At 33.1% G+C, this 23,467-nt stretch overlaps 4 protein-coding genes and 1 long non-coding RNA gene across 12 annotated transcripts; 2 read left to right on the top strand and 3 right to left on the bottom strand.

The window, feature by feature from the left end:
- Nucleotides 1-1,982: 1,982 nt before the first annotated feature.
- Nucleotides 1,983-5,893, bottom strand: LOC125195934 (alpha/beta hydrolase domain-containing protein 17C-like). 3 transcript variants are annotated; one of them, XR_007171802.1, is made up of 6 exons: nt 5,271-5,893; nt 4,697-4,733; nt 4,271-4,507; nt 4,149-4,196; nt 2,439-2,887; nt 1,983-2,122 (listed from the first exon to the last, which is right to left on the bottom strand). XR_007171802.1 is itself a non-coding variant. In XM_048094221.1 (5 exons), exons 1-5 carry the CDS (start codon nt 5,570-5,572, stop codon nt 2,627-2,629), a joined length of 885 nt encoding a protein of 294 aa, XP_047950178.1. In that variant the 5' UTR covers nt 5,573-5,893; the 3' UTR covers nt 2,180-2,626. The 3 variants fall into 3 exon arrangements, 1 of the variants encoding a protein (XP_047950178.1); XR_007171803.1 differs by lacking the exon at nt 1,983-2,122 and adding an exon at nt 2,180-2,287; XM_048094221.1 differs by lacking the exon at nt 1,983-2,122 and having other exon boundaries at nt 2,180-2,887.
- Nucleotides 5,894-11,696: 5,803 nt separating this feature from the next.
- Nucleotides 11,697-16,230, bottom strand: LOC125194182. 5 transcript variants are annotated; one of them, XM_048092254.1, is made up of 10 exons: nt 16,006-16,230; nt 15,824-15,917; nt 15,218-15,303; nt 14,955-15,069; nt 13,611-13,644; nt 13,121-13,153; nt 12,872-12,997; nt 12,411-12,517; nt 12,254-12,325; nt 11,697-12,130 (listed from the first exon to the last, which is right to left on the bottom strand). In XM_048092254.1, exons 1-10 carry the CDS (start codon nt 16,213-16,215, stop codon nt 11,784-11,786), a joined length of 1,224 nt encoding a protein of 407 aa, XP_047948211.1. In that variant the 5' UTR covers nt 16,216-16,230; the 3' UTR covers nt 11,697-11,783. The 5 variants fall into 5 exon arrangements, with proteins under 5 accessions (XP_047948211.1, XP_047948213.1, XP_047948212.1 ...); XM_048092256.1 differs by lacking the exon at nt 13,611-13,644 and having other exon boundaries at nt 15,218-15,239; nt 15,867-15,917; XM_048092255.1 differs by lacking the exon at nt 13,611-13,644 and having other exon boundaries at nt 15,214-15,303.
- Nucleotides 12,441-12,947, top strand: LOC125194187. The gene is made up of 2 exons (XR_007171724.1): nt 12,441-12,554; nt 12,830-12,947. It is a non-coding gene; the product is annotated as an uncharacterized LOC125194187 (long non-coding RNA).
- Nucleotides 16,231-16,362: 132 nt separating the features above from the next.
- Nucleotides 16,363-17,379, bottom strand: LOC125194186 (methyl-CpG-binding domain-containing protein 2-like). 2 transcript variants are annotated; one of them, XM_048092263.1, is made up of 5 exons: nt 17,051-17,379; nt 16,920-16,973; nt 16,698-16,822; nt 16,570-16,619; nt 16,363-16,482 (listed from the first exon to the last, which is right to left on the bottom strand). In XM_048092263.1, exons 1-4 carry the CDS (start codon nt 17,377-17,379, stop codon nt 16,573-16,575), a joined length of 555 nt encoding a protein of 184 aa, XP_047948220.1. In that variant the 3' UTR covers nt 16,363-16,482; nt 16,570-16,572. The 2 variants fall into 2 exon arrangements, with proteins under 2 accessions (XP_047948220.1, XP_047948218.1); XM_048092261.1 differs by having other exon boundaries at nt 16,692-16,822.
- Nucleotides 17,380-19,584: 2,205 nt separating this feature from the next.
- On the top strand, nt 19,585-20,933 carry LOC125194185 (class V chitinase CHIT5b-like). Its single transcript, XM_048092260.1, has 3 exons — nt 19,585-19,948; nt 20,027-20,709; nt 20,798-20,933. The coding sequence occupies exons 1-3, from the start codon at nt 19,626-19,628 to the stop codon at nt 20,818-20,820; spliced, it is 1,029 nt and encodes a 342-aa protein (XP_047948217.1). The 5' UTR covers nt 19,585-19,625; the 3' UTR covers nt 20,821-20,933.
- The last annotated feature ends 2,534 nt before the right edge of the window (nt 20,934-23,467 follow it).

Consider the following 23,467-nt stretch of genomic DNA (forward strand, 5'->3'; position numbering starts at 1 on the left):
CATATGATCATCCAATTAGGATTAAGTTGCGTGATTATTTTAGTTGGAGGTAGTGGCTATGACTCATTATCATATAATTATAGATTAGATTAAACCGTGAAATTCAATCTCATAAATCAAATATAATACATGTTCAATTCTCCTTCTATCCCATAAAAATATGGACATTTGGGACGACACAAAAATTAATACATATATAGTAAAGTTATTATAGCATTGTTAATGAGAATGAAGCTCATTTTATTGAAAAGAATGAAGTTATCAAAATTAGAAGATGATATTTTTATAGGACATACCAAAAAAAATATCCTTATTTTTGTGGAGTGATAAATAATCTTTCAAACAGAACAAACCTATAGTTTGTTTCTTTCTACCTTGTTTCCTATTTTTGGTAGTTTTATGGTTTTCATCATTCATCATGACCCAGAGATTAGTTGAGAATCTTGGCCGTTGGATTTTAAATCTACCAACATTTCCTGGATTTTAAATCTACCAACATTTCCGGCCCTTCTTCCTGAGAAAAAATTCCCTAGACCATGAACACCACATGACAATCTTATTTGGTATACCTCAATAATAAGATCTTGCCAAATAGAAATATATAGCTTACATGGCCAAATGATTATAATACATAATATGATGTTTTAAGGACATTTTTATAATTCCCATATATAAAATAATTATCATATTGCACTAAAATAATTATCATATTGCACCACCAAATTTATTAATCGAGAGTGCTATTCTTTTTATTGATATATAAAATATAAAATTTATTTACTTATTTTATGGGAATATTTATCTTTTTCATTGATATATACATAAATTATATTATATTATCATCGCACACAATAAGTTTAATATATGAATGATCATACAATGACTGTTCTATTTTTTTTTTTATCATTACACAATATGATTAGGTTAAAATATTGATTAAGATAGTTAATAATAATAAAATGATCTGGTGGATTTTATACAATAGACAAAATATGAATCTAAAGAAATTAAAATACTACTACTATTCATTAGGGTATTCAAATTAAGGATTAGAATCTTATTTATCTTAATAAGAAACATCAACTATATATAGTTATTTAACTGTAAAAAATAATTATGATAAAATGAAGATAAAAATAAACATACATAAAGATATAATCAATAAATTATAAATATAGTCAAGAATATATTTACTTGAATAAAAAAAAGACCAAATTTTGATACATTCTAGAAAATTATGTGATAAAGTATAAAAAATGAATAAATATGTACTCAACTAAAAAAACAAGAAAAAAAAGTATAATACAAAAAAATGTGCGTATTAAATCTCAATGTTAGTACACGTGAATTTTTAACAAAATAAACAATTAATAATTTAATGTATTGTGTGTATATATAGTTGTATATTATATATGGAAATTATAAAAATTTCCTTAAAACATCATATTATGCCATTAGAGCATCCATAATAGCGGCTAGCCCACCGGCTAGCCGATCCGCGTCGCTAGCCGGTCGGTTAGCCGAACTATTGTAATCGGCCAGCGCCGAATCGGCAAAAAAATCGGCGCGGGCTAGCCGATTTGAGGGCGCTGGCCAATGCGCTGGTAGAGAATATACACAACTCGATGATAAGTGTTTGAATTAGGCAAAAATACCTTACCAACTCGATGATCTAGACAACTCTAAATATTATTTTGTGTTATTCGTAAAGATGGACTAGCGGTATATCGTATAGAAAACTATTTGATTTATGTGTATTTTGAGGTAAAATGAGGTCTTAGATTACATGGTTCATGGACTAGGGAATTTTTTCTCCTTGTTTCTTGGGTTACATTTGAAATTTTTTTATCTTAATTAGTTAAAAATATTTATCGGAGTTCGTGTATGGTTTATATTACCGTGATAAATTAGAATCTTAGAAATTATTTCCAATTTGAATGCTTTTACCTATCCTTTTTTAGGTAAATTTGAAAACTATGGACTGGAATAATTTTCTTTGATATACAGATGAAGTGTACAAGATCAATGTAAAATCAGAGGACATGGATGTTTTTATTTATTTTTTTCAGGAAAAATTATGCTAGAGATAAATAGAGGGAAAGAAACCAACAAGAATCTCCACCTGCGAGGAACATGCAATAATCTCAAAAATCAATCAATAAATATGTAGAATAAACAATAAGGAAAAGCATGAAAGAATTGTATAGAGCCTCAGCAGGTGTATATGCACAAGAGTTCACATAAATGTTAGAACATCACCACGGCCACGTTCTCACGAGCAGAGGCACTACACGAGAATGAATAACGGTGCATTGTAAACAATCTATTACTACACTAACTCTTGGAGCTAAACAAAGGAATTCTAGTAGTATACACTAGGTGATGATAAGACGAGTTTTCTGGAAATATAAGCATCACAAACAGCAAATCAATTTTACCTTGATGGATCACGAAAAGCTGTTGCGTAGATTGGATCATCTTCAATCTTGATATGCATCTCCATCCCCTATACTGCTCTGCAGCTGAATTGCACGTTCTTGCTTAGCAATTAATGATTCGGACCCCTTTACACAAAGCACATGAGTTGAGTAACTGGTTTTGCTGAGGTGAACTTCTATGAGTAGAGCTATTTTTTTGTAAACATCAAGCATTTGTTGGTTTTTAATTCTCCCGAGGCTGGGCTGGGATCAGTTTGCATCTTGTCTCTTTTGGAGAAGGAAAGTTTTTCCATTGCATTTACGAATTTCCTCAAATGTTTGATGTACTCAGGAAATGTTTCTATATTGCAGTGGCCTGCACCTTTCACCCACAACGGATCGTATTTCTCCCTGGCAAGCTCCCATAGTCGCTTGCCGTGTGAGAAGTCAACAATCTCATCATTTGTACCCTAGAACCAAAATTCCAATTTAGATGCAAGAAATGAAGAGTTGTCACCAAAAAGAATGGAAAAATAACACTATCAGAAACCTTAAGTGGCAAAATAAGCAAATTCTGGCACCAAATAATCGGAGATAATTTTGAAGATAAGTATCAGGCTAAGGGAAGATCGACACTTGTTACAACCGTAGTCCAACAGCTAGGCTTAAATAGCTATAAAAAAGATGAAAGCCATTCTTAAGTCATCCTAAAGTATTGCAATATAACGAAACTTCATTTTTGGACGCTAGAAGGAAAACTTGCTTTCTGTTCCCTCTTTTGAGAGACTGGAGACACTACTGATCTCCATCAATAAAGAAACAACACTCCTTCTATGTCTGTTAGTTAAGATCACTGTTTAATTACTACACTCTAATTATGTGGTTCTGTCATAGTTGAGGAAAGTCAGGACATTGTATTCCTCTGTGTTGCTTTTATGCTACATCCTTACAAGATACTTAATGTTCGACAACTACAGCTGTAAATGTTCAATTAATATCCCTAAAGGAAATTTTGTAAGAAATCCAAATACTTGAATCAGAGTTTTGAAGCCTATAGGATTAGGAGCAACAATATATGTGTGGTCTATTCTTGGTTTTTGTACAAGATGAAGTTAACGAGTCCAATTCCTACCTACTTGGTAAAAGGTTCATTAAGAGTGAGCATCAAAGACTTTACAGTTACAGCATTAATTTAGCCAGCCAGCCCCCCACCACACTAGTAAAGCTGGCTTTGAGATTCAGCTCAACCGACAAAGAATTCACATGGATGAGGATTATTATTCCAACTTGGACGGATGCATGGAGCAGTATAAGGTCATTGTCATAGCTGGACAGGAAACATCAAAGTACTTAATATGCCTTATTGTAATTAGAAGAAGAAACATTTATTATCATGTGGCATTTTCTAGAAATTTAATGGCCATCATTCCTGAGACAGGACAAAAATAAATGTTTCCTTAAGTTATTGAATCAGAATCTCACTTCTAAACCTCACGGTCCTCACCCTTCATGATTTTGCCAGAACAATATTAAATCAAATCTTGAACTAAAATATCACTGCATTAAGTATGGCCTGTCCTCGAATTTTAAGGTTGTTTGTTGAGGATTTTAGGTGCCTTGGGGATCAGCTTACAGTTCCGGACAGATTTTGGTCAGAGTTTGACGCAGCGTATAATAAGAGGCGCCAAAACAGTGCCGATGCATAAAAGAGAAAAGTTGCAGATTACTTACATGTATTACTAGAACAGGGCAGTTGACATTCCTTATCTTGTCTATGTTCTGCACACAGATTTTCAGTTAGTCACCATCACCAATAGTAGCAGAAGATATCTGTCGAAAGGTTGAGAGCTTACTTTGAAAATGTCGAACCAGAATGTGACCTTTACATTATAAAGAACACGTATCCCCGAAAGAATAGCACTGTGGAGAACTACACCTCTCAACATAGGAAAGCGAGACGCAAGATGTAATGTGGGACCACTCCCAACAGATTGGCCGTATAGAATGACATCCTCTTGCTTGATCCCATACTCGTTCTTCAAACAGTCATAGACAGCCTCAATGTCGTAGTATGTGTTTAATTCAGATGGCTGCAGTCATTGTAAAATTACTTTAATCAATACTCATAATTATAAAGAGTTGTAATCTTTTTACAAATTATAATTCCATTTACCTCCCTTTACAAGGTAAGTTTGTGGGATAGATCTTATATGTTGCATAATAATCATTAAACAGTAATAAGGAATCTTGACATTATTGCATGATCAAAATGTTCTCACCTTACCAGAGGATGCTCCATATCCAGAATAATCATAGCTGCAACGAGATAAAGAAAATAAAAGTCATTAAGAGTGAGGTAACGCTCTCGAGCATATATTAGCACAACACAAAACACTATCCCATCCAACTAGCACAGATCACTTGACAAAAAAGGGGATAAAACAGAAGTGCTTGCAAGAACTCTTATCTGTTTGTGTTACTAATCAAATCCCAGGATTGAAATTTTATCCATACATATATAGACTCACAATCAAATTGAAGCAAACGACAAAGAATAACAGATGAACCCTATCCTGAACTAGAATGCAAAAAATAACTTTCATCACCATCAATTCAAGCAAAATTCAGAACCCCAATTCCCATACATCCCAACTCTAATCACCAAATCCCCACACAATCACACCCACATATCCAATTTTTGGATCAAAACCACATATTTTTGCCATTTCTGGAAAAGGTCAAACAGCCCATCACAGATGCACAGAGCACCTCAAGCAACCCTAGGAAAAGAAACTAAAAATCCAAAGCCCACAACACCCAGAAATTCAAGAATCACGAAGCCTACACTCGCACCTCATGATGTTGACACGTAGATGCGCTCTGAGCTCGAGAAAGAGCTCCAGCATCTGCCCCAAATCGGCGGCGTTCCCGTGAGAATAGAGCAGCGTAAACCTCCCCGCCGGGTGCCTCCAAAACGTGGCGACAATTTTATTCCCGCCCTTGGTGTCCAATAAATGCACGTCGACGTTCTTCTCCGGCGAAAGCCCGCTCATCACCAGCTTCCCCTCCACCTCATCGCTGTACACGTCGTACGTCGGCGGCTCCGGCGGGAAAAAGGCGAACTTTGCAGCCACGTTGGATGTCACATTTCCCATTTGGCCTATTCAATCAAATGCCCACCAAGATTCCACCTTTCAACCATCAACACCCTTGTTTAATTTTCTTTTTTCTCGGGTTGTCAAAATATCGGATTTTTCTCCACCCCTTTTTTTTTTTTCTCCTCGTCTTATTTATTAATCTACCTTCTCCCTATTTCTCCATCTTCTAAGTTTTTAAATTTTCTGGAAATTTGGGCGGTTTGTGTGTTGACGACGATAGAGATATTGGAAGATCCGATCTAAGCGGGAGAAGGAGACAGGAGAATTGAAAGAAGCGAAAGAGAGAAGGGAATTGGATATGTATCTGTGTGTATGTATTTATGTGTTGCATGTTTGTTTGTTTCTTTTTTTTTATTGGTTTCTGTACACTTTTCAAATATGCAAATATTTTTATTTTTATTTTTATTTTTATTTTTATTTTTATGGTGATGGACTGCCACCAATCTTCGCCAATTGTCGGTTTCGTCCTACATTATATTCTTCATATAAATTTTATTAATTCATATACTCACTCGCTCCCATAATATGAGTCATATTTAATCATGATACAAGTTTTAACAAGTAAAGAAAAATGAATTGAATAAATTAGTGGAATATATTAGTTTTATAAGAAAAATGTGGATGAAATAAGTTGGTGGATTATAGAGCTTATTGACCATTTATAATGAAAAAAGTGAAATATAACTTTTATTGTGGTACGAGCCAAAATAATAAAATAGAACTCTTATTGTGGAACATATGGAGTACTATACAGGGTTAAAAACTTTGGCAATTGGCATGACAATACCAAATTTTTAATAGATTATGGATTATTGCATACTAAGTATATTCTTAAAAATCTTAAATTTTATGTATAATATCAAATGCATATTTATTCGGTACTTGCATGTACTATTATAAATGATAAATAAGGTGGTAATATAATCAATTTACAATATGAATGAGTAGTTGGATATGTAGAATAAGTCACAAGTAATTCGATTTTTAATTAGATCCAAATTTTACCAAGTCCAATCATAATTCATTTGAGCCAAAGCGGTGATCGTGTATACTCATCAATCAATATCTACGCTATAATAAGTTTTGCCAAAATTAACATATATATAATCAGATAATAAACTACAATTTCATTGGATAACTAATTTATGTAGTCGGCACGAGTGATATGGTTGCACTAATATTTTAGTTGTTGTTTGAAAGGCTTGGACAAATGTTAAATGGAACTTATAACATAATAAGTGAAAGAAAGTGGATTGATACTTATGGGTGTAGTTAAGTTTCTATATAGCTATAATTATTTAGATAGAGTTTAGAGGCAATGATTAAATACAAGATTTAGTTAAGTTATGATTATCCATCGGAGAAAAGTATCCCATCAGTCTGTTCTTAATGCTATGGTCATTGTGCTAGAATTACCATAATTAATTGCTTTGTTATTTATATCTTCAAAATATGTTTAATCGTCCGTCCACCTAACTATCTTTATTTGATTTTTACACAAATTTTATGAAAATGCCAGTATTAATTATGAATTCAGGAGTAGAGATGGTTAATTGAGTACTTGAGTAGTACTACTATATAGTCTCACATTTATAATTATTTTATTAATTGAATGTTAGATAATTTGTCTAAATTTGAATGAACACACATCTATTTTAGACAAATTGGAATATTTAAATTTTAAATTTTAATACTGGATGTGAAAAAAAAAAAAGGGGGTGACACGTCGGTGTATAGCGATCTTGATATTCTTGATAGACGGCTAAGATTCGGTCAAAGGCTGCTATAAATATTCTAACAGAATTGCAAATTGGATGTCATATTGACTTTGTCAGAAATAATCAAATAAGACATTCCCCCTTTGTACTTTTCCTCCAACTATTCGAGTCATGTATATACAAATTTAAGATAAAAGAATACTCCATTAATCAATTTATTGAAGGAATAAAGATGAATATACACAAATTATAAATTGTGCTACTACTCTATATGTAAGTACATAAAATTTTTAAATTTAATTTTACAAATTAGTTTTGTTATTACTATATTACAGACTTACGGTATTATAATAGAAGTGATATGAAAAATTTATGACAATTTTTCATATATTTTTGAGCTTGATTCAAAATAATTATACGATATTCAATAAAATAATGTGTGCAATATGTATATTATGTGCAATGTGTAGTATTATAATGCATGTAGTGTTTGTAGTGTGTAGCTAGTGTGATCGATATTCCATTTATGTGGGTATATATTGTATATAGTGTGTGTATAGTGTGTCAAGTGTGTGTATTTTGTGTATAAATTGTGTAGCATGTCAAGTGTATGTGTGTATTTTGTGGGTAATGTGTGTATAATAAATATATTTTGTGCGATGTGTATTTTATTTATGATATTAGTGTATGTATTTTGTGTCAATTGCGGCACAAAATACAGAAAACATATTAATTTTGGCAAACAAAAATGTCGTAAAGCTTAAGTTAGTTTCTTGAGGTATTATTAGGTATTACTATTATTTGTGCATACTTGATTGAATCTATTGGTGCAGACTGTGTAGCCAATTTAATATTTGGACGTGGTATAAGTTTTTATTTGAATTTCATGTCAAATCAAATACTCCTACAAGTTTTATTCGAAGAAGAATAGGGTTTAAGTTTAGCAAAGTACTCTATAAAATACTGAAGTTAAAAAACAACACTATACTAACTCTTTTAGAAGTTGATGATAAGAAAAAAACCCATCCAAGTTTCTATTACTGCTATCATTTATGACGATACAGTTAAAACCATTGAGTTGGACCACTAATTATATGAACTCATTTTCTCAAGAGAATTAATAAAATGTTGTGTTTTTAGGAAGGAACAAGAAATTTAAAGGTGGGGTTAACAAAACACGAGACACTTGCAGTGAGGGAGGACCACAACAAGTCCAACAACTTTATAACGTGCCCTACCAAAATACTAATACCTCCAATTACAATACCCCCGGCTATTGTTAGGAAAAGTCTTGTTAGTTAGTTATTTGGTTTGTTTATTCTGTGTTGTGTGTTCAACATGGAAGATTGGCGTATAAAAATTGACCGTAGATGCAGAAGCTTCTCAAATCGCTATAACACTGAAAGTTTCATGAACAAAAATAAAATAAATTGGCTAAGAATAAAATACGTGTGAAGCATTTGCTATTTTAGCATGAGATTTATATAAAATTATTTTATAAATTACATAGAGAGACAAAAAAAATGATAGCATTATTTTTATTTTAGAAAAAATGTCACCTCAACTGAGAAAGTAAAAAACAAAAATACTTTACATTGGACATTGGACGGAGAGGAGAGAGTAATGGAGATCCCTTTGATTATTGAAAAATACTCGACAGTCTAACAAATAACAAGCATTTGCGAGGGTGGTTGGTCTACCATAAAGTAGCCATCATTATTATTAAAATGACAAATTTGATATTTATTCATCTTTTGAGTGTTACTGCAAAAACAATGCAATTACTATGTGGGGCTATACTTAAGTGCTGTCATAGTATCTAGGGGAAAAAATTCGATATAAAAAATTTATCTAGAAACAGGGTTAGCCATAGTGAGAACGTTTTCATAATTTAGGGTTAGCCATAGTGAGAACGTTTTCATAATTTAAAAATGGTGAACTTCGAAAATGGTCCCTGGATTATGGGTTTATCTCGAAAATGGTCTTAGGACTTTAATAATATTATCAGTAGTCCATGGACTAAGGGTTAATATCAAAAATGGTCCTTTTGCACTGTTTCGAGACGAAAATACATTTTTGAGGGGTTTTGGGGGGTTTGGGCAATTTGGTCTTTTTACACTTTTAACATTTTAAATCTGATATTATTTCAGTTATGTACTAAATCTGATATTATTTCATAATTATCATTTCTTCTCTTTTCTCATCCTTCACTTTGTCTTTATTTCAATATTAGATTTAATTTTACAAAATTAAATTTTAAATTTCAATTTTTAAATATCAATAACTTTTTTTAATTATAAAAATTAATAGTAACAAATATTAATAGTCATAATCAATATTTGATAGTGTCTAATATTTAATCAATAATATATGACAACACCTTAGTTTTAATCAATATTTAATAACTTTAATCATAAATAGATCATATAACACGATGTATACATAAATAAATATGCATCTAATGTAAGACTAATATAATTTTCGTTTATTAATTTGAAAACAATCAAAATGACTAGAAAATTTCAACAAAAATACTCGTATATAAAAATTTTAGTCAACTTCATAATATTCAATCACAAGCAATTATAACAACCGAACGAAGGCTAAATAGAATAACTCTTATTTTCCCATCATGATTAATATTATTTTTCTGTACTTCTTCAATTCAGCTGAATATTATATTAAATAATAAAAATTAATAGTTTTAATCAATATTTATAATGTCCATGAATAAATAGTTTTAATTAAAAAAATTTATTAATATTTAAAAATCAAAATTTAAAATTCAATTTTGTAAATTAAATTTAATATTGAAATAAAGAAACAAAGTGAAGGATGACAAAAGGGATAAATAGTGATAATTTTGAAATAATATCAGATTTAGTACATAACTGAAATAATATCAGATTTAAAATGTTAAAAGTGTAAAAAGACCAAATTACCCAAACCCCCCAAAACCCCTCAAAATGGCATTTTCGTCTCGAAACAGTGCAAAAAGACCATTTTTTATATTAACCCTTAGTCCAGGGACTACTAGTGATATTTTTAAAGTCCAGGAACCATTTTCGAGATAAACCCATAGTCCAGGGACCATTTTGAAGTTCACTCATTTAAAAATGATACTACTATAAAAAAGTAATAAATCTAAGAGTGAACTACAAAATTGGCCCCTACGTATGACAAGTCGAACGCTAGAGGTACCCATGTTTAAAAAAATGCATTGTAAGCCTTTACGTATGGGTATAATATCATTTGAAACCCTTTTTCACTATTTTGAGTCTTTTATACCCTTTTACCCTCACTTTTAACCTATATGTAATTCCAAGGATGTTTTAGTCTTTCTCATTTTTATTACTATGGAGTACTATGTTTATTTTATATTAAAATATTATTTTCATTATCCATAAATATTGTAAATTTAATTAGATTGACAAATTAAAATACTTATCAATAGTTAACACAAGAATGATTTATGTATTAATTTTAGTTAGATATGTTTTTGTAATATTAATTTTTTAAATAAAATTGTAATATTAATTTTTTAAATAATTTTTTAATTAGATATGTTTTTAAATAAAAACATAAATCATTCTTACGATAACTATTTATAAGTATTTTAATTTATCAATCTAATTAAATTTACAATATTTGTGGATTAAATGAAAATAATATTTTAATATAAAATAAATATAGTAAATAATAATAATAATAATAATAATAATAATAATGAGAAAGACTAAAATATCCTTGGAATTACATTTAAGATAAAAGTGAGGGTAAAAGGGTATAAAAGACTCAAAATAGTGAAAAAGGGTCTAAAATAATATTATATCTATACGTAGATGCTTACAATGCATTTTTTTAAACATGGGTACCTCTAGCGTTCGACTTGTCATACCTAGAGGCCAATTTTGTAGTTCACTCTAAATCTAAATTGATGTACTAATCTCATTTATATATAGAGAGTATAATAATTTTTTGCATATTCTCATATATTCTGAAAAATGCTCTCTCTGTTATTGATATATTAAAATAAGTTAGTAAAAGTTAATGTGCTTCCATATGAATATAATTGGACTTCATCTACTACTAAATTATGGATGCTCTCAAGTTGCGAAAAGCCAAGGTTGCATGGTAGTTGATGCACCAATAAAGACATGCCTTGATCAAAGTGAAGATGAGAATGAAGCAAAAAGGGCCACCCACAGGCTTAAATGTTTCGTAAATAGAGGAGTCAAACACATCAATAATATGATTCGTTAAATTTGTTGCAGTTGCAGACCCCCTTGCTTCCCTTTGTTCGACATTATTAACTACTTTTGACTAGTTTCTATGAATTTGCTCCTTTATCTTTTTTAGTGAATAAATAATGGCAGACAACTTTGTACATTAACAACACCACAAAATCAAAGCTCCTGTTTTAATACCACAAATCACACAAACTGAAGAATGTCATAGATGATAGTGTCACAAGATCTCTTTCTAGGTACCTACAGCCTCGCTCCTTTGCTAAACAATACCAGCTCCTCCTCTACTCTGATGTCATCTCCGATCACTGAAACCCAAGTTTCGGTGATTTTCTCCAAGTTCCCATTTGATATGTCAGCAACAGTGAAGGCTCGTAGAGTGCCTGATGCAACGCCTTGTTCATTGCTGCTAATTGTTTTAACCCTTGGAACAATGGCTCCATTGAGGTACACGATGTTGTCATCCTCAACCACTATCATTTTCCGAAGACCATTTCCAGAGGTGAGCTGTTTATGCATGTGACCAAACGCTACCAGCTTGATTGACAATTTGGTGGTCTCTTTTAGTTGGGATATTGCATGTGCCAAATCTATTTTTTGTCATCACAGACTAATTCAGCGTGGAAATATCATACGTGTAGGGAATATGACAACGGGGAGTTAAGAATGCAAGAAACAAACATAAAACCTAACTAGTAGAGAATCAGAATTACCAGGGTCACCGAAATCACCACCTCCAGGTATCCAATCTTTTCCGCATATATCATCCATATTGGAACCTAAGCCTGCGTGAATTACCTGTGAATTTAATATAAAGCAACTCTTTGACATCATGTGAAAAAACAGATTTTGCCCATAAATTTACTACACCTGTTGGCCCATTATGAGCAAGAAATATAACTGAATGATCAGCAGGAGTTCCTACAGCAGCTTGATAAATCCGCTCCGCACTTCCATCCATATCATGTATGCCATATCTAGGGATACAATTGCAATGTGGACAGAAGGAATTAGGTAAGGTCAAGATGAGAGAACGGCGTGCTAAATATGCCTATAGGATACATCTTAAATATATTTGACCTAATAATTAATTAATTAGCAAATTAATTAGACAAAATAAAAGGTAGATATTACCTGAACTACAGAGAACACATAGCTTCCTATTCATCAATTGGTTCTATATGCATAACATTATAAGAAAGAAGAAAGTATTCCTGACTAGAATAAATTTCAATAAATCGCTCGAAAAGCAAATGGGCTTCTATAAAAGGATGGTGCGAATTGCATAGGTGAAGAATAAATTTGAGAAGTGGCACAGACGGACTACTGACCTAGCAGTAAGAAGTTTTTTCCGGAACACCTGTGGTCCACCACAAGAAAACGGCCGTCCACCAACTACACTCAACTTCAGATTTGAAAAATCCATACGACGGTAGCCAACATGCTCATCACCAAGGCTGGTTCACAAATATTTTAAACATAAATTGTTGAAAGTGCGGCAATTTCAACATCTCAAATAATATGGCAAAAGAAAATATGTGGAACATGTAATTCTACAAATTCTAACTTATAAGACTTACCATTCAAGCTGCAGTTGAACAGCATCTTTTTCCCTGCATTAAGAATTGATGCATTTAGAAAAGGTAAATAATTTATACAGGATGATTACAATAATACAATCCCAAATCAGTTTCACACGAAAGTGTAGAATAGAATATAAGAGGGAGTCAACCCTTTACCTTTGACCATGGTTTTGTGTTAAGTTAGGGCTTCCTATCTTATATGCTTATCATACAATGATGAAGGTAAATATTCACCACAGATACCAGTCAAATTTGCAATTTACATGTATTCACTTAATGATAGGATGGATGCAAACAAAGTGAGAAGATTTCCAAGAGATAGCGGCAATCAAGCAGAGCAGATACATGATGTAGGAGCAGGCTAATCATGTTTCTAAGCCATAAGACTAAATTGAATCCTGTTTAAACTCATCTTGTTTCCCCATTAAAAAATGAAATATTCTTTCTAATCACAGCATATGTGTTGAGTATCTGTCAAAATTATTACCATCTTAGAATCGCAAGCATTTCATCCAGGCATCCTAACAAGAAAGAACATAACACAATTTTATAGAAGATGAAGGGGTATTAATCTTAGTTCAGAGAACAGAAAATAACTAATCTAAAGTATCCACTAGCTGAGTTCAATGGTTGAGAGACATAAACTCCATGATATTAAAGTCCCTGCAGAGCTCTGCTCAATATAGTGTCTGGATCCTTTAGAACATATGAGTATACTAATTGATAAACATGCACTTTCGAATGAAAAGAGTACCAAAACGTGGCAATACTTTAAGAAATATGCCCAAGGGATAGTCCTGCAGTAAGTGCTCACCTATCTCATCAGGACTTCACTAGGATAGTTCTCAGTCAGGGTAAATGTTCAACCGGGGGGGGGGATTCAAATGCCACAAGTCGGTATCAATACTGGTCTCTATATGATAATATGGTTTATGCTTGATTGCTAATTCTCTAGAAATCAATATGATTCCTAATATCAATCTTGAGTTGTAACACCTATTCCACAAGTAAAGAGTACTGAAAAATCATTAAATATTTGGTTCAGAAAATTTTATCCTTTCAAAACTGGAGGACAAGGAAGTTTAAGATTGAGTGAGACAAACTATTCAAAAGCAATGTTTACTAGCATGAAACATATGGGAGCACCACAAATTGAGCAAATTTTTTGCTTTTCATCTAAGTAGACTGCTAGTGTAGGTGGACTCTGAAGATGATACATGGATGGTCGGCAGATCTCAGAGCATGATGCATGTCCATATCGTAATTGATCATCCAACTTAGTGGGTGTTTGGTTGAGCTTATAAACTCTTTATAATACTATATAATGCTTGGAAGCATCATAAAGGTTTCAGCTATTCTTTGAAAAGATATAATATACCTCAAAATAGGAGGTTAGGAGATTAAAGTTAATTTGAATAAAATAAGAGAACACTAATTTTTGACAAAAAGAAAAAATATTAACAAAGCCCCTATGTTTTAGTCATCCAAATTACAGTATTAAGCTAAATTATACATATACTATGGTAACTGATCTTCAAAATAAGACTTGACATCTAATAAGTTCAAAATGACATCTTATACGACAAAGGAGCACATAAGCTTTTAGGAAAAGGCTTAGCCAGACACCTTCTTAGTATTTTACACTCCGTTCCAGAAAAAGACAGATTCTCAACATTAACATGGTAGACGGTTAGAAGCACATGTTCTTGAACCATCCAACCACCATGTGGAACCCACCCAGAAAAGGAAAATGTAGAGTGATTCTGACTTAATCATGGTAAACAATTGCAATAAATCTATTTCAGGGATTTCATTCATCATTTAAGCTAACCTTGCAGAGAACTTCTGGGTGTTCCAGGCATCATGGTTACCCAAAATGACTGCTTTTGCAAAATCAACATTTGAAATACTTTTAACAAGTTCAACATTCTCATTGCCAAAATCACCTGAGAAAAATCCCACAGCATAAGCGAACCAACAGGATCTAAGGTACCCTCAAATTAATCTAGATAAATGCAGGATGAGATGACTCAGCTCAGCTGGCATGCCCATCAACAAACAGCCTGACTAGAGAGTGAAGAAGAGATCACCTGCCTGTGAACAGCACAAGATCCGGCTGCATTTCCCAGAAACACTTATTACAAGAAGAAATCCAGAGAGTACACAAAGATTAAAACAAACTGCGAAGGGTGTAGCCAAGTCACTTTTATTTAATGAGAAAAGAAACTTTCAATAATTGCAAGAAAAAAATGTTACATAGGAACAAGGGAAGACACACAACAAAAGAACACTGAGAAGATAAAAGTGTACTGTTCCACATCCAGTTGAATCCTCTTCCCATACCTCATAAACAGATTCCTCTGAGTTCCCAAAAGTTATTATTATTTCCTAAGCACAGGGAGCAACAAAGAGTGGGGACTATCACTTCCCACGATAACTGTCCCATTTAACTGATGAAAGTTCCAAGTTTTTATGAGAACAAATCATGGAAAGTACCCAATCAATCAGAACAAACACTTTTCACTCCTTTTACCGAACTTTTTCTCAATTTAATAAGTAAATCGCAATTCCAACAAGAATCTGCTGATAACTTTCTCCTGATCAACAAATCACAGAGAATGCAAAATTTGCCTCACTCAAATAAGAAATCATTTCATTTTATCGACAGCTATTCATCAATTAGATTAAAAAAGAGAGTACCGATAAATTGATCACATAAAGAAGTAATAGCGAGATAATAAACCTTCAACAGTTGCAGAGCTTTGGTATCCTCTTCGAAGCTCCAATCATCATGCTTCGAGTTCAAATTAGAGGGGGAAAAGAGTAAGCAATCGTTTTCAAAAGTTAAAAAAATCAATCACAGAGAAGTGGAGAGGGATTACGACGTCGCCGACGACGGCGATGCGGCAGGAGGAAGGCATAGGAAGGTTGCAGCAACAGAAGGTAGAGGCCTGCGGAGGGGAGATTCCACAGCGAAACAGTGGCGCGTGTAACCACGTGCAATCGCTGAGCAATAACATGTGTGTATTTTTTTCACACCCTTCATATTCACGCCTCTCTTTACTGTAGAGGCCACATTCGGTAATTCGCATCTTTACAATTATATTATGGTTTATTGATCAATTAATCACATTAATTTTTAGGTGACATTTGAGCACATAGCAATAACCAACGGAATAGAATTATTTAGAGCATATTTCGACAGTCAAAACACCTTAAAATTTAAAAAGAAAAGCACGACTCTCTATCTTTTATGAAATTAAACAACCACAATTAATTCTATTAAGCCCAAATGAATGCATGCAATACAGCCTGATTTCTGCACTTGAGATCTCCCTGGATCAGAAGCATCAAAATCCCTGTATATGTAGAAAGGAAATAAATAATAAAGAGGTTGAGCTACTAATGAATCATATCATATTAATAATTAATAAATGTATTAGTACCTCTTATTTATTTTGAAAAGGTGGTTGACCAAGCTTTTGAGTAGTCACTCCTAAGAATGCAGAATTATTATTGAGAAGAAAACAAAGAAAAATGACATATACAAATGAGACGTTACCAATACCATTACCAATATTATCACGAATATTTTGTCGTTTTGCTACATATTTATCATCGAGTGGCACCGGCGGTTGAAAAGAGAACTGCGACAGCTTCATCTTATCTTCTACATACGTTGGATTACCTTCCAAATACCTAAATTAATTAAGCATTGCAAATTGAATTCCACAATTACAATTATGCAAAATGTTGATTCATCTAATTATGCACATCAAAGAGAAAATAGAACGACCTTCTGAGTTCAACCATAGAACGTAGCCTCTTGTTTGATGGAGAAACATAATACCTATGAATAAATATAATAATAATAATAATAAATAAATAAAATCAATCTCAAACAAACCAAAAAAAGGGGGGACTGACACATCAGCAAACTTAGTGCCGCCTTCAGCCCTAATCCTTAAAATGCGCTGCCACGTGGGAGGAGTCTGAGGAATGTTGGGCTTGTCCATGGCCCACCTGAGGTTGCTGTCATCCTGGTTAACATCGGATTCATGGCGGCATGAAATGAGGGGGCGCCACTCTCGAGCTCTCTCGCATTCAAACATCTGTTCGCCCAATTTAGCCCTAATCTCCTCGTATTTGTGTTTGGAGGGGATGAGTCTCCACTTGGAACATAAACCGCATCTAACTGCGTACAGCTTCACCGATTCCCACACCTTCTTTGCTTGCACCGCATCTGTTTCTTCCATTGCACTAATCAAATTATTCATTGCCGCCTACTTGATATGCATGTATTTATGGGGCTAATTAAGTCGTATATTATTTCCCCAAATATGCTTGTGTGTTGTGTCGTTACACATTCAATTCTATTAATTACCGAGATTAATACACCTTTGATTTCATGGTATTATGGAGATTAATGATATTTGGTGTTTGCCAAAACAGAACAAACAAACATGAAAGAGAAGAAGAAAATAGCACATGCATACATAGAGAAAATTAATATAGAAAATCAATTTTTTTGTTGAGAATATGTAACTAATATTCCATATAAAATACTAGAGAAAAGGGTGATAGGGTCCAAACTTGAAATAATTATAGTATTCAGTTTGTTGTAATCACACGATAAGATTATTAGTACGATCTCAAAGTAAAGAGTTAAAGATTAAATTTCCATTAATTTTTATGTTGGAATCTCGCTGACTTGCAAGTTGGCGACTCGCAGGGATGACGCAAGAATTCAGAATGGGCCAGCGAGTCACTGAGTTGCAACCTAGCGACTAGCAGCGGATAAGTTCGATTCAATTTCGGATTTCTACCTATTTAACACACCTCCAAAAGCACACACACGTCCTAAGCTTTATAACTTCGTCGCAGAGCAAGATGAAGGAACTTTAATCAATGATTTGAAGACTTCCAACCGTCCAGCTTTCTCCATGACATCCATTCTCTAGTTGTTCATGTTTTTATTGTTTTCAACCGAATATTTTGCTAGATTACCTATGAACAAGAGTAGCTAAAAACCTTTGTATGGTTTTGGTGAAGGCTACAAGTTTATGTTTTGATTTATGCAATTGAACCTTTTTACCTAGTTCTTATGATTGTGTTGATTGTTCTTATGCTTTTATTGTTCTTTTGCTTAATCAACATGAAAACTATGCTTGTTTAGCTAAATTAATCAAGAGATAGTTAGCTTTAAATGGCTAAGGGAACGAGCATCACTTAAATTATCTAAACTCGAGAGAGGGGATCCTTTATGAGGGGTTTGGGACCGGGAGTTTAAGGAGATAGAGTCTAATCTATTGGAAGGAGATTTTGTAATTACTACCTCCATCCTATTCATGATGTTCATATTTCCTTTTAAGTTTGTCCCACCCAAGAAGTCCACTTTCTATATTTGGAAATAATCTCTCTCTTCCTCTCTCTTATCTCCTCATTAAAAAATATAACCACATTTTTCTTACTACTTACTCCACATAACAACTTCTAAAATCCCATGTTACTTAAGAATGTGGACATCTTGAGTGAGAGTGAGACGGAGGGAGTAAAATTTAATCTACTAAATAAGTGCATTAGAGAGAGAGGTTATCCTAGGATCGCGACTTTCCTTGTAATCCTAGAGACACAAAGTAGGTAATAGGTTTAGTTAATTGAATCAAGACAAAGACTTCTCCATTACTTCCAAAAGCTATGCTTCTTCTGCATATTTTATCACAACCAAATTATCTTTTGCTTTGTTTTACTTTAATTGCTTTAGTTAGTAATTTTAGAATCATAAAACAAACCTCCTTCTGTCGTCTAGATGTTGAACGATTATAATTCGAGGTACTGAAGTGCTAATTAGTCCATGTGAACATGATACTCTGGCTTGCTTTTACTACAATATCTTACCTTCATACACTTGCATAGTATAGCTTGCACACAGTTAAGCGAGGTGAGTCACCTACTTAAAACTAAAACGAAAGAATGATTTTGATCTAATTAGACCTCTAACTCGTTAAATGTCGTCCGTGAATATGATATTGTAAATTAATTGGAAGCGCTGACATTAGAAATTAATAGGAAGAAGGCATTGTTCTTTTGAGAAGTTTACAATGATACTTTAATCAAATGCATGACTCAAATCCAAATGGATGGAACAACTAAAAGCTTATGCAGAGATCTATTTAAATTGAAGGACGCGTTAATAATTTTGTGTATCCAATTAGATTACAATGAAATGATGCAACTATATATATATGTAGGTTTGAAAGTTTCTTAAGTTAAAGTTGAACGCGGCTTTAAAATATCACAATTGATTTATAAACAATATGGAAGCCTGGTGAAAGAAGTCTTCAACATTGGTAATGCTGGATCAACTTCAAAAGAAACTTTCAAACGCATCTATCCAAAAAAGGACGTAAGATGTAAACACGTCTCTCTCTCCACAGACAAGCTTATGCATATAGCAATCATAACCCACACAAAGTTAGCTACTTAGCTTCCAACTCCAGATATGGCAGCATCGATCAAAGGCGTGTATTACCCTTCATGGTCTAACATGGACCCCTCCTCCATCAAAACTAAGCATTACACTCACATCTTCTACGCATTTCTCAATCCAAACAACTCCACCTTCCAATTCCAAATAGACCAAACCCAAGCTCCACTGCTTCGCAACTTCACCTCCACTCTCCGTGCAGCCAATCCTCCCCTCACCACACTCTTCTCTGTTGGCGGCGCTTCCGAGGGCACCGCCATCTTCTCCCGTCTCGCCTCCAACCGTTCCTCACGCGCAGCTTTCATTCACTCCAGCATACAAGTCGCAAGAACATTCGGGTTTCTTATCTCATCTTTGTTAACGGAGTAGTAATTATGTATGTATTGACTCTAAAATTCAGGTTTGTTGCCCAACAGATTTGATGGAGTAGATTTGGATTGGGAGTTCCCTCAAACTCGCACGGAAATGGAAAACTTGGGATACCTGTTGGACGAGTGGCGCGCGGCGGTGCAGAGGGAGGCGGCCAACACAAGGCGGAGGCCGCTCCTCCTCACAGCCGCGGTGTACTACTCGGCCGTGTTCTCCTGGGGTGAGCCGCGGGCGTTCCCGGCGGCCTCGATGAGCAGGAATCTGGACTTGATCAACGTCATGAACTACGACTACCACGGCTCGTGGAACACGTCCTTCACCGGCGCCCATTCGGCCATGAGCACGAGCGACGGGCTCGGGTCGTGGATCCGGGCCGGGGTGCCTCGCAGCAAGCTGGTCATGGGGCTGCCCCTTTATGGGAGGACGTGGAAGCTCAGGGACCGTAGGGTCCACGGTGTGGGTGCTGCGGCTGTGGGCGCGGGGCCCGGCAGTGATGAGCCAGGCATGCTGACTTATGCTGAGGTGCTGGAATTTAATAGGACTAAGAACGCGATGGTCGTGCATGACGTGGCGACGGAGTCGATGTACTCCGTGGCGGGTGATAATTGGGTGGGATACGATGATGAGAGGACTGTGACTGCCAAGATTGCTTATGCTAAGAACCTTGGTATTCGTGGCTACTTCTTTTGGGCTATTGATGGTGATTACCATTGGACCATCTCCAAAAGAGGTCATCTCTAAACTACAAGCATCATTGATTTAAATTTAAATATAGTCAAGTTTGAGCTAACTTTTTCTTGTTATGTTGTGTTTTGCAGCTTCAGAACAGTGGCGTCCCTGAAATCAAAGTGAAATGCATCATGATGGGTACTTTGGAATAAGGTCGACTGTATTTTGTTTCATAACATCTACTAGTACTATTTTGTTTCATAAGGTCTTTGCATCTTTGTTCTTTTTTTTCCCTGTATTCAGTTGATGACCAGTATATATATAAATTGATTGTGTGTATTACATGTTTTAGTAAGATCATCACCAAGCACCCAAAAGAGATATAGCCTCTGAACCCTTAAGCCCAAAAGAAAATACTTTATGGAGTATTTTTTCAATATGATCTGACACAACAGTCAGAAAAGAGATTCTATTTTCATTTAACTATTATTACTGCTGCATGGATCATAAGACTTTCACTTATTAAATACAAATTCGGTATAATTCAACAGAAAAAAAGAACTAATATTATTATTTACACTTTAAAAAAAAATGTATTTCCTCCATCCCACTCTACATTGAACATTTTCTACTTGCCACGTGATTTTACATTTTTTATTTTGTAAATTGAGCAGATAATGGTAAAATAAGAGAAAAGATAAATTGAAGATAATGATATTCTCATTATAGGAAATGCATTAATTAGAGTGAAACATTAAAAAAGGAGAATAAGCAAACATATCTATTACATTTTGACAACATGTATAGTTAATATGAAAACATCAGTAATATAAAATAATTAATCCATAATTTAATATTCAATAAAACAATTGTAGTTTATAAGTTTTGAAAAACAAAAACATGATTATAAATAATTAGGAAAAATAACTTAGAATGATAACAACAAACTAGTGTTCACAAGTTTTAAAAAACTTTCTTTCTAAATAACATTAATAGGGGAATCACTACTGCTATCAACATCATATTTACAAATTAAAATCTTCAAAAATGGCTTAAGAGTGAATTTTCTATACCAAATTTACGCATAAAATCATAGATAAGATTAATAAAACAATATAAGAAATATCCACCGAGCAATCTTTTGTTGTAATTACTCCCTCCTGTGGCCATGTCGCCATTCATTATCCCATTTTTGAATAATGAAAATTTTAAAAAAATTGTTTGACTTTATCAGAATTGAGTTCAAGTGATTTCTTCACAATAATTTGAGATTATCAACAAATCAAATGAATAAAGTATTAATAAAACTAAACGGAGTTCATAAATATATAATTCCGAAAAATACAATAAAATACTTTAGATCAATAAAAAAACTCACCCACACTTTATTATATTGAATTTAAAATTATATAAAATTAATTACTAAATAGTAACAAAATTTTATAACAAATAAAGACAATTAGTAAGTAATGTTTAAAATTTTCTAGCATATGTGTATCACTGATACATGGAGTATATCTTCTTTTACATATATCTTGAAGAGACTGTTCAGTGTTCAGATCTCAAAATATTTCTCTTCAGTTTTGATCTGAATTTTTTTTAGCACTAACATGAATTTTAGAGTAGTATTCATGAAATGGCTTTCACATGAAGTTTGTAAAATAGAAAATTTAGAATTCTCTACAACAAAAACAAAATATCGCGTTCAGCTTCTTTACCAAAAAAAGACAAATATCGCATTTTAACAATATACACAATGACCATCGGTTTGAAATATATGCGAAATAATCAATATACAGCTAAAATAACCAAAAGATAAAGACTTCACCATAGAAAAATAAAATGATTAACTACAAAACAAAAAAAAGGGGTCAAAATCTTTTGATGATTGAAGTTGAACATGATAGAAAGATGCGGCAGATGCAAATATTCTATATATTTTATAGTCATGAAATCAGAAATTAAAGAAAGTTGGAAATATTGACATCCTATTATTTCACTATAAAAACTATCCACAAATGTATGGGATTATTGCAATAATGACAAGTAAAAATATTGTATTCCACGGATACAAATGGTATCATACATAGATTTTTCGTAAAATTACATAAATTCTCCATTCAAAAACATATAAAGGTACTAGAGAAAATCAATATAGAAAATCGATTTTTCAGTTGAGAATATGTAACTAATATTCCATATAAAAATAATAGAGAAAAGGAAAGGATGATATGATCAAAACTTGAAATAATTATATTCAATTTGTTTGCATAATGATATAGTTACAGGAGTTGCAGGATACCAGATTTGGAAGCTAAGAAAATTATATTTTAGATTTTATTTATTTTCTAGTTAATAGAATTAGTAGATGGAAAAATATTAGGAGTAATTATTTTTCTTTCTATAAATTAGGTTTTCCTATTTTGCTTATTTTTCTTTTAGTTATTTTTTTTCTAGTTGTATTTTTCATAAGTTTAGGATTTCCCTTTGCCTATATAAAAGCTTCATTGTTGAATTTAAAAGACTGACTTTTGAATATTAATTTTACGTTGAGTTTTTATACTCTGAAGTTCTCAATTAGTTGAGTTCTTTATCTACCAGTTTAGTCATTCTCATACGTTTTTGCATCATTCTGCATCACATAAGCTAATAGTATATACAATTACAAGATTATTAGTACGAGCTCAAAGTAAAGAGTTAAGATTAAATTTCTATTAATTTTTGTGTTGTAGTCTGTTGATTAGATTATTTCGTAGATTAATAGATAAATTCTCCATTCAAAACTTGCTACAAACACTATGAAAAAAACATAACTTTTC

The sequence above is a fragment of the Salvia hispanica genome, chromosome 6 (assembly GCF_023119035.1).
Source record: "Salvia hispanica cultivar TCC Black 2014 chromosome 6, UniMelb_Shisp_WGS_1.0, whole genome shotgun sequence".
Taxonomy (NCBI): Eukaryota; Viridiplantae; Streptophyta; class Magnoliopsida; order Lamiales; family Lamiaceae; genus Salvia; species Salvia hispanica.

Coding starts and splice junctions, on each gene's coding strand:
- LOC125195934 (XM_048094221.1), bottom strand. CDS start 5,572: ATGGGAAATGTGACATCCAACGTGGCTGCAAAGTTCGCCTTTTTCCCG. Junction 4,508..4,696: donor ATGGAGCATCCTCTGGTAAG/GTGAGAACATTT, acceptor CAATGACTGCAG/CCATCTGAATTAAACACATA. Junction 4,197..4,270: donor TCTGGTTCGACATTTTCAAA/GTAAGCTCTCAA, acceptor ATCTGTGTGCAG/AACATAGACAAGATAAGGAA.
- LOC125194182 (XM_048092254.1), bottom strand. CDS start 16,215: ATGCGAATTACCGAATGTGGCCTCTACAGTAAAGAGAGGCGTGAATAT. Junction 15,070..15,217: donor GGATCTTGTGCTGTTCACAG/GCAGGTGATCTC, acceptor GATTTTTCTCAG/GTGATTTTGGCAATGAGAAT. Junction 12,998..13,120: donor GTTCAACTGCAGCTTGAATG/GTAAGTCTTATA, acceptor TTTGTGAACCAG/CCTTGGTGATGAGCATGTTG.
- LOC125194186 (XM_048092261.1), bottom strand. CDS start 17,379: ATGGAAGAAACAGATGCGGTGCAAGCAAAGAAGGTGTGGGAATCGGTG. Junction 16,823..16,919: donor TCTATGGTTGAACTCAGAAG/GTCGTTCTATTT, acceptor TAATTAATTTAG/GTATTTGGAAGGTAATCCAA. Junction 16,620..16,691: donor TCGTGATAATATTGGTAATG/GTATTGGTAACG, acceptor CTGCATTCTTAG/GAGTGACTACTCAAAAGCTT.
- LOC125194185 (XM_048092260.1), top strand. CDS start 19,626: ATGGCAGCATCGATCAAAGGCGTGTATTACCCTTCATGGTCTAACATG. Junction 19,949..20,026: donor CAAGTCGCAAGAACATTCGG/GTTTCTTATCTC, acceptor GTTGCCCAACAG/ATTTGATGGAGTAGATTTGG. Junction 20,710..20,797: donor TTGGACCATCTCCAAAAGAG/GTCATCTCTAAA, acceptor TGTGTTTTGCAG/CTTCAGAACAGTGGCGTCCC.